General features: G+C 45.9%; 1 protein-coding gene across 1 annotated transcript in view; it reads left to right on the top strand.

Moving 5' to 3' along the window:
- Positions 1-874: 874 nt before the first annotated feature.
- FAM179A (family with sequence similarity 179 member A) overlaps positions 875-9998 on the top strand; it is a 30709-nt gene continuing 21585 nt past the window's right edge. The window contains exons 1-7 of the mRNA XM_019473717.1: positions 875-902; positions 1854-1988; positions 2803-3102; positions 3570-3805; positions 5584-5759; positions 7005-7051; positions 8907-9097. Coding sequence (XP_019329262.1) covers positions 875-902; positions 1854-1988; positions 2803-3102; positions 3570-3805; positions 5584-5759; positions 7005-7051; positions 8907-9097 — 1113 coding nt within the window. The remainder of the gene's footprint in view (positions 903-1853; positions 1989-2802; positions 3103-3569; positions 3806-5583; positions 5760-7004; positions 7052-8906; positions 9098-9998) is intronic.

Here is a 9998-nt window from a genome sequence, read left to right as displayed (position 1 = left end):
TAGGGACCTGCCTTTGCTTCTTCCATCGAGTGCAGAGGCATTTTTCCTTCTGTAATAATTTAACTGAGTGAACTGTGTCTGTGATTGATCCTTCTGGCTGCACTTAGCTACCATGTGATAGTCGTTCCGTTTGCAGAGCTTTAGAGGCACCTATGAGTGGATTTTCAAAAGCAGTTCACATTGGCATCCTTCTGTACTTACTGACATTTATAGGAATTTTACTGCTGGCTTACCATCCTGACCTCTTATCCTAAGGTATGCTCTGCAAAATCTCCTCTTACCTCTCACTTAGGCCATAAGAAATGGGCTAATACATTTAAGGAACCTCCTATTTTTTCGGTTGTTCTTGGGGCAAGTCCAGTGTGGCTTTACAGCTCTTTGTTATCACCTGTGTGAAATGATGCTCCTGCTGCAGCAGCAGTGCTGAGCTCTGTGGGAACAACTCCAACGCGCTGCATTGGGTCCAACAGTAGTGGGTGCAGTGAGAGACTTGCCTCTGCTGCCATGCTCATACAGCCATGGGGAGAGCAGCTGCTGGGGTGGAGTTATGTTTCCCCCATTGTGCCGACAGCAGTCTTCCTCCAGCATTTGGACTTTATGGCCATGATTTTGACAGAATGTGGAAAATGCATAACTTGGATATATTTTTATGTTGTTTTAACACCACCTGACTTGAGCAGTTTCATACGCAGGAACCCCTGCAGGCAGGGCAGTGCCAGGGATCGGTCACTGTCACTTGCACTAGCAGTGTTATTTTTCCATGTAGGCTCCTGATGCTGCAGGGGAACCCACTGGCAGCGGTATCAGGCCCAGCGACCAGCAGCATATCGAGTAGACTCTCATCTGCAAAGACCCCATCGCCTCCCCCCCCGCCATGGCAACGCAAGATAATTTTGCAGCAGGTAAAGGGCTGCAGCAGCCTGGAGATTTCTTCGGCCAAGGCTTGTTGCAATCCCATTCCTGCAGCCTTTGCCTGGAGGATGTTCACCTGCAGCAGCAGTGCCGGTGCCCAGGAATGCTGCTCGGCTCAGGGAGGCAGAGCGTGTACAAAAACTGCATTCAAAGCACTGATCACGAGACTCCGGAGATGCTGGCAAGTGCAGCAGCTGTACAAGTGAGAGCCCAGCCTTAGAGGCTGGGTAGTGGGGAAGATATTGGCCAGGATAAGGGGCAGGGAAACACGCTGTGTATAACTTTGAATTTTCAGGAACAGCCAAGATCCAAAATTTTTTGAGCCAGGCCATGTTTTTCTTGGTTTTGGATGTCTCTGCAGTAAAGAAAGCAGGGAATAAACCCATGTAACAGTGAAGCAGAACAAAGGAGAATGTTTGGATGGACAATTTTCATCCTACAGATACAGTAATTAAATAAGCCCACTGAATATCGGGGACATCTAATGCAGAGTGAAAACCTTCGTTTAGTTATAACACCTGGTGATTAATTGTTTGTGTCCTCATACTTACTTTGTTGTAAAGAGAAATAAAAACCCAGCAAAATCCAACCCAAAATTGAGTGGGAATTACAGAAACAGAGGACTTTCAAACTAGCTTTGGAAAGCATCTACTTACTAGACATTGTCAAATCTAGATACCATTGTGGGTTGCCTACCCTGTGAAAGGGGAGGAAAGGAATCCTGTAGTCGTGGATGGGCAACTAGCAAAACACATGCAAATTTGTAGAACGTTCAGCTGTCATAGTGCTGGAATGCAAGCACCTCACCAGGCAGAACAGCATGAGTTCAGACCGTTGCAGAGGCCAGGACTGCAGGTCACTACTGGTGTGTTAGTCTTCTGTGGAGGTGTCTGGTTTTTTGTCACTGTATTACATGCTGTGAATTTGTACTTATTTTCAAGCTAAGTACCGTAGCCCAGTTGCTGTCTACTGTGGGAGTGTTCACAGATTCAAACCCAGATACACAGCTCTGCGAGGCGGAAGCATTGATTCAAACTTGCAGTTTTGTGGCAGCAGCTGGACCACTGAAGACGAAGGTGAGGATGGAAGGGGGTTGAATATGCAATGGTGGCCTCAGCCAAATGAAAAAAACCTGATTTCAGGGAGAAATTGTCCTTGGAAAATGGTGGCCTCAGCCAAATGAAAAAAACCCACCTGATTTCAAGGAGAAATTGTCCTTGGAGGTCAGTCCTCATGTGCTGGCTCTGTGTCAGAGTAGATGGCTGACACAGAGCTGCAGATGATCCTGTCCTCCTCCAGTGGTGCGCATGGCATCACATCTCTCTATCATTAGTTCATTATGCTTTCTCCTTTATCAACAGTAGCCAAATCACTACCACTGCCAGCCAGGACAGGGACTGTGGCCCAACTGGCCATAAATCGGGCATGGTAATGAGATGTGAATTCTGTTTCTATCCTTGCTATCAATATGTGGTCTTGCCATAGCTAAATTCCCAGTTCTTCCTCTGCTTGCCCATCAGATCTGACCTTGAGGATGGGATGGTGCTGTAGAAACACTGGCAAGGTCTGCCTGCTTGCTGAGATGTCTTTCTGCTTTCCAGATATACCAGTAGCACTGTGTGGGTCTTTACTGGTAGTCTTCACAGAAGCCAAGTCCTGAAATGGGAATCTTTTTTCCCCTCTTACCAGTGGGGCCTTCAACCTCTCTCTCCTGGCTTGCTAGCTCAGTGCTGTTCAGAAGAATTAAACTGATGCTAGTTTTATGAAAAATAAAAACAAACTGATCTTCTGAATGATTAAAAAACCCTTGAATGCCTCACTAATTAGATGGGTTAATTGTAAAGGTATGACGTCAACTAACTCACTTCTTGCCTTTTACCTGATCTACAGCCTCTTTTCAGTCCATATTAACAACCCAGATGAAGAAGCATCCCAGTTCATGGCATGGGGTTGGAGTTGGGAAACCTCGATACCCAAGGACCATCTCTCCCCTGGATGGCTGGGTCAGCGAGGCTAGTGTGCACGACCTCAGCACTGCGGGTGGAGGTGAACTCTCCCACCTTTCTCACCAAGCCTTGACCCAGGACCTCCGAGAGAGGGAGGTGAGCAGCGCTGCCCTGGAAACCATTCAGATCGAGGACAAGCCGAAGACGGGGAGGATGTCTGAGGGTCTGTTAGCCTCACAGAAAGGTAAGGCGGGAGCCTGCCTGCTCTCCTGCAGGAAGAAGGGTCTTTTCCCAGCGAGAGCTAGTGCACATTCCCAGTGAACAGTTCTCCCCTGCGTGTGCCCCCCTGCAATAACCTTCCCTGCTTTCAGTCCCCTGCATAGCCCTCCTGTTGCTGTAGGGGTGTACAACTGTGGGGCAAGGAGAGGAGCAGGAGAATGTATGTGCAGGTGACTTATTCTGGGTAAGTACAGGTCCGTGGCCTCTCTGTTGTGTGATGGGAGCCCAGAGGACCAGGGTGTTCCTCTGGTGGCTTTGTGGAAGTGGGTAAGTGTTGTCCACTGGCCTGCTTCAAGTGGCTGCCAGCATGAGCATGTTGCCCTGTGCAGTTATTTAGAAGTTTCCAAGAAATCTGTCCAATGAAATCTCTAGCTTCAGGTGCTTTAGTTTTGCAGTGCTGCTTCTATTGTGCTTTGTGTCTCCACTTTGCAGGCCTGACTGACTGCAGTGACCCTAAGGGGGTTACCCTGAAGCCAGCAGTTTCCACATCAGCTTCCCAGAGGCTCCTGACAACCTCCAAGCCCATGCCTCCCATCCAGGACAGCCTTCCTTCCTCAGAGCCCAGCAGGATGAGCAACGGAGAGCAGGAGCATGGGGAAAACAGCACAGGCTGTGATGACAGTGATGGGGATGACAAGGAGCTGATGTCAGAGGGAAAAGGATATAAAGTAAGGAAACCAAGCCGAATCACGTGTGGTGGATCCTCAGTTTATTTCCTGTAGGCAGAGCTCTGACATCCTCTTTCCCTGTGGTGTAAACCCAGGGAAGCAGTTGAGCCAGGGAAGAGCTCAGCTGGACATTGCCCTTCAGGCTGTCTTTGCAACATGCGTACTGCAGACTTTATGTCCTCAGCATATATCAATAGGAGAAGAGGACTTTAAATATTTTCTGTGCTCTCTAGTGGCTCCTGCTGTGTTTTATGACTGAGAAAACACCAGCAACCAGTCAGAGCAACTAAATGTGTCTAGCCTGGTCAAGCATATCCTTCTACAGTTAGTAAAATACATGTATCTGTGAACCATCTGTACATTGCGGTTACTGTTGAAGACACACCAGTGTCTTGGTGGCTTTTTATATCAGCTCTGTCTGGTTTAGATGGAAAAAGATGTTTGCTGGAGCAGGTAGTCCTGCAAACTCAACTTCAGGTTGTCTCAGCTTTTGAGTTGTACAGCCATGTCCTTCTGCACAGTTATCTCTAATATTTCTAGAGTTCAGCAGCCACTGTGCAGCTTTATCCTCTTCCGTGGGTCTGCCCAGGGGTAAGTGATGAGAACTGGCAATTCTGGCCATGGGGAATGGAGTCCAGACACCATCCACTGGATCGCCTTTGCAGGAGGGACAGAAACTGCAGTTTTGGTTTTACCTTGTTGGGCAGGAGAAGGCAGATGAATAACAGCTTTTGTAAACAGGATAAGCAATAAAAGCCTAACGTACTTGATTTCAGCCTTGCAGATACAGGGCCAAATGTATCCCTGACATTAACTCTGTTGGTTTTACTGGAGTTTGAACAGGTCCTGATTTGGCTCTTTAGCTGTGACAAGAACGATGGGATACTAAGGAAGGGTGTGCGTCTGCCCCTGCTCCCTCCATCCTCCTTCCTAGCCATGGCATGGGGAGTCTGAAGTAGTTTCAGCAGGCAGAGAGACCTTACACAGAGCAGCAGGGTAGGGAGCTCTGCTGAACTTTGTTGGTTTTACTGGAGTTTGAACAGGTCCTGATTTGGCTCTTTAGCTGTGACAAGAACGATGGGATACTAAGGAAGGGTGTGCGTCTGCCCCTGCTCCCTCCATCCTCCTTCCTAGCCATGGCATGGGGAGTCTGAAGTAGTTTCAGCAGGCAGAGAGACCTTACACAGAGCAGCAGGGTAGGGAGCTTTGCTGAACTTAATAAATGACAGTGAGCCTGAGATGATGAATTGTGTGGGAGCTGGAGAGCACTGAGCATCCAGAGAACACATTAGCATCTGGGCCAAAAGGCTGGTGGGAGACTGTAGGAAGGGCGAAGCAGAAAAAATTATGGGCTTGAGAAAAGCAGGTTTTGTCAGTGTGCAAAATGGCTTTGTGGGGACTTGGATGGAGTTCAGCAATGGCTGGTAGGTGCTTTAGGGACAGGGAGACGATAGTGGTCTAAACCCATTCCCGTAACACCAGAAAGGCTAATAGAGGCAACGGCATCCCAGAACATCATTATGCCAAGCAGATGGATGCCAGGTGGGAATGCAGCCACTGCCAGAGAGGTGAGCAAGGGGAGAGAGCTGGCAACAGCGTGCGACATGGTCTCTCACTCACCATTTCCCTTTCCATTGCCCATCTTAGGCCAAGCTGCTCCATCAGTTTGACTTTTCTTTTCCTGCCAAGTCCTAGCTAAGAGCATGGCTAAACTTCTTGTGGCATCAAAGGGAGAAGGCTGGATGCTTGAGCTGAGCACAGCATTCTACTATTTCCAGGCTTCCCTGCTGCCCTGGTATTGCAGTGGTGGGGATGGGAAGAAGAAGTCACTGGGAATGGCTTTGATTCCTCCTATCCCCAAGTCAGCGACACCATCTGATGAGGATCCTGGCAGTGCTGCAGTGCCTCTCCCAAGCTCTCAGCACCTGGTTTTCCAAAAGGCCGTGGAGATGAGGTAAGCTAAGGTGTCTGCTTCTCCAATATGTAGTTCACCTTGCACTTCTCGTCTCATGAGGTTACTTTCCACAGTCAGCTCTCCAATATATTTGTGCAAACTTCTGTGCATTCACCATTTTGCATATCTATGATGTTCCAGCACAATGGCAAAACTAGCATCATACACTCTAAGAGCAGGGATGGCGGGGGGAGGAGGAGGAGGCAGGACTTAAGAGGACCTTAAAAGCAGGTCCTCTGCTGGACTCTGATACCAATTCATTCTGTAATCTTTGTGGTGCCATTTGGGAACTGTGTTGCATGGATCTGAACACAGCATCTGGTTTTGTGTGTGATCTTTGACTGCCAATTTCTGTACCTGCAAGAATATGTTAGGGCAAATACTGGCTATTGTAGAGCTGTCTGCAAATTCAGATGCTGCTTCTGTAAATGTCAGTTGTAACTTCTTTGTGTCTGGGCCTTCACTGTGAAATGAGAGTCCAGATAAATCTCAGTTTATAGATGTATAATCCTATAGATGTTTAATATTTACATATGGTTTTAAGATCAAAGGGGGCAAGGTGCTAGAGAACAATTATAGGACTGTAACTGATGGAAAGATATTTGCTTGGATACGCGTGGAGAACTCTAGCTGTCAACCTTACCATAGTTATAACAATAAATAAGGAGTCATAGAAATATAGTCCCAATTTAAAAGCTTCAGCATGGCTTTTAAAGTGCAATCTGAATATATTTACCTACCAGTTGAGTTGGAAAAACCCTTTTTCTTCTTGAAAAAGCAGGGAGGTGTAATATTCTCAGGAGACAGCAGTGGTATTGCCATGTGTAACAAGACACTGTCATCAGTTGAAGTCATGACCACGCAAAGTTAGGCTTCTGCAGCAGTATAAAGGTAGCTGCCCTCAATACAGACTTATGACTGGCTTAACATCTCTTGCTGATTCAGAAAGGATGTCTGTAACAGTGAGAGCCACTTAGCTCCAAAATGAGAGACAGCAGAATTGGATAGTTAAGGCCCAAACTGAAGAATGACTCCTGTGTTTCAGCTGGAGCTTGATGAGCTCCGTGTGACGGCAGCAACTGAAAGTTTAATGGCAATTAATCAGCTTTGCATATTCTTGGTTTTATGGGCTGCGTTTCCTCCTTCATCAGAATGACCATGCTAAGAAAGTTTGCCTCCTTTAATGCTAACCCCCCCTTCTCTTTCTAACTCCTCATATATTCTTTTATCCTCAATTTTCTTAAGGCCAAGATCAGGCAGCAGAAGTAAAGAGAAGACCCTTAAACATCTAGGTAGGTACAGGGCATGGCTGTCCTAAAATGACCATAGGAATCCTGACCCATGGGTGGCACTGTGAAAGTTCAGTTGAAAACCATCCTGTAACATTTTTTCAATTCCTTGATGTGCTCAGACAGCACCCCCAGAGCTCAGTCACTGGGAAGTGTGCTCTGGTGATCCCGTGAAAATGACTCCAGCATGGGGTTATGAATGGCAGGAGCTGGAGGGGTACCGTGGGGCCTGGGAAATCCACAGCAGGAAAAGAAAAAGTTCTTCTACCTCATGCTCATACCTTTTATCTCCCTGCATGCTCTGTAATGTCACAAAGATTAGAGAAAAATGGGGCATTTCGCATGAAATGAGAAAAGTTCCCACTCCTTCCTCCTACACTTGAAGGAGAAAACCTTCCCTTGGAGCAGTTTCTGAATCGAACCCTTTGAGATCTGAAGTAGATTCAACGTTGCCTATTTTTGCACTGGGAGAAATAGCGAAACCTTGTGTGATAGGAAGTCCTTGTGAATTTTCTATTTACAGAGAAAAAGACTTAAAAAAGGATCCAGCTTATGCAGGATCTGAGCTTTCCATCCTCTTAAAGCACAAGCCTAAATTAAATGCTGAGTAATGAACTGAGGTTCCCTTTTTGCAACTCATTTACCTCAAACCACATATGCTACGTTTATGATTACAAATCTCTTCCCCTACTCTATCTGCATATGTCAGTATTGCAAACTGAGGCTGGGGTAGGAGATGCCTACTGGCTTCTCCCCCCTCTCTGCCTTGCATTATCACTAGCAATAAGAGTTCTGCAAGACAAAATGCAGTGCCTGGTGCATCTGTGTCAGCCAATACTTTTAAGTTGAAAACCTCAATGACACCATTGCTGTCCCTTTGCCATCTGTGGGTTTGTAGCGATAGGAGAGATGAGAATTTAACAAATAATTTTGCTGATGCAGAAAAAGGGATAAGATCCACTGGTCCCTCAGCTCAGTGTTAGTTCTGCCAAATTATGGGCATGCCCCATAGGAATGATTGCTTTACTGCTGATATGCAGCTAGGATGCTGAATGCAACTGGGGAGAAGTATTGCTAAGTAAGGTGACGTTTTTGCTGGACACATTCTGGGCTAGAAATGAGCTATATCGTTAAACCATCTCTCTCTCTTTTATTATTGACCTGACCATTCCACAGGGAAAAAAAATCCAGGTTTAAGAAAGTTATTCCTTTTTTACTGCTTGGCTATCACATGATTTTATAATCTGTGAAGCCATGTAAGGAATGATTAGTGCTCTGAGTTTTAACAGCTCTGTTGGAGAGTATTTCAGAATGAGCTGCACCATGGTATTCCCATCAAGAAAATCAGCCTTTAGTCAGGCTGCCCAGAAAGTGGGCTGATCTGTTACAATTTAGAATGAAACTCCTTCGGGGAAAATGAATTCTCTAACTTCAAGAACACAATTCTGGTTTTGGTATCACTCTAGCAATCCTAAGCTTTTCTTTAAATGCCCTCTAAAATATTCCAGCAAAGAGGAGGAAATGTTGATGCTTACCTCTACGAAGGCATATAGCTATTAAAAACCAGTTCTTCTAGTTACTGGGAAAAAGAGGATGGTTACTAGAATCAAAATGGATAGGAACAGATAAGAATCTTTTTGGCAAGGGCAATCTCCATCTCTCTGCTCTTCTCTATCAAACACAGCTGCTCACTAGAAGCCAAGGGCTAAGGCCTTTATCATGCAGTAGGTTTGAGTCTGATGGTCAACAGACTAATGTAATTTCTGCTGCCAGTGTAATATGGTAGCACCCCATCTGTTTGGAGAGGTGATATGTTCCTTGCTGTTCTCATACACAATCTATATCCATGTCTTATCAGAGCTCCAGACTCTGGAACCCGTCTTGCCAGTTCTCCAGCATCATGTTGGTGGTGGCGTGAAGTCTGCTGGACATTTATGTGAACCTGTGCCACCATTAACAGGCCTCCCACTCAGCCAGGCCGAGGAGATAGATCATATCATGAGCCCTTGCCTTCTGAGTGATGACGACTTGAAGGACAGCAATGGAAGGGTAAGGGCTAAGGAAAGGGGTGAGCAGGCTTCCTTTTCAGTGACTGTTCAGTGCTTAGCACAAAATGTCACTGAAAATCGTCATCTTTCTCTCTTGGGGAGTGGATTCTCTTGGGAATACATTTGACAGCTACAGAGCAATTGCTTGAGTATTTTCATTGGTGCAGAAGTCACTGGTTGAGAGATAGTGCTAAGGTTACGCAAGAAGCATTCTTTGTGTACGAAGGCCAATTTAGAGCAAATCTGAATGGCAGAGCAAGTTACACCTCAGTGAACATGTGCAAAATGCATATTTGGAAGTACAGGAGCAAAGATTATAATGTTGAGTGTAAGCAAGGCTGCAAAATAAAATGGGAGAGCTTGCTTTTCCTTGGTTACCTTTCTTGCTGTATCTCACAGCCCTCTCATTCTCAATTTTTCTATTCATTAAGACCAATGTTTCTCAAAGTTCTCAGAGAGCAGCTGAGTCCTTCAGAAGCAAGGAAGTGAGAAGCAGCTGCAATTACTGGCTGTGAGTGTTAAGAAAGAGCAAATTACCTCTCATTGCTGGTTATTGCAGTGTTGCGGATGGAGTGAGACTGCACTTCACTCGTAAGAGAAGCAACAATACTTTATTTATAGAAAACAGTGAGTTAAAGCGTGAATTAACAAAGTTCAATGGAAAATGCGACAGTGAACAAGATTCGATGGCAAGGTACACTTGATTATTTACTGCATAGAGGACAGGGTCAGACATTACTGTCAGGGAGACCCTCCCGTTGAGTCATGAGGTTCAGAAAGGACCCCCTTGCTTTCTAAACTTCTCAGAGAGGAGTTTAGGTGTGGCTGGATCCAATCCTAGTCCCAGTCTTGGTCAACGGTTTATGTCTAAAGGATTATATATGCGCAATCAATCCTTTATA

The sequence above is a fragment of the Aptenodytes forsteri genome, unplaced genomic scaffold, assembly GCF_000699145.1.
Source record: "Aptenodytes forsteri isolate BGI_AS27 unplaced genomic scaffold, ASM69914v1 Scaffold280, whole genome shotgun sequence".
In the NCBI taxonomy this organism is placed as follows: Eukaryota; Metazoa; Chordata; class Aves; order Sphenisciformes; family Spheniscidae; genus Aptenodytes; species Aptenodytes forsteri.
This window is presented reverse-complemented; position numbering and strand designations above follow the sequence as displayed.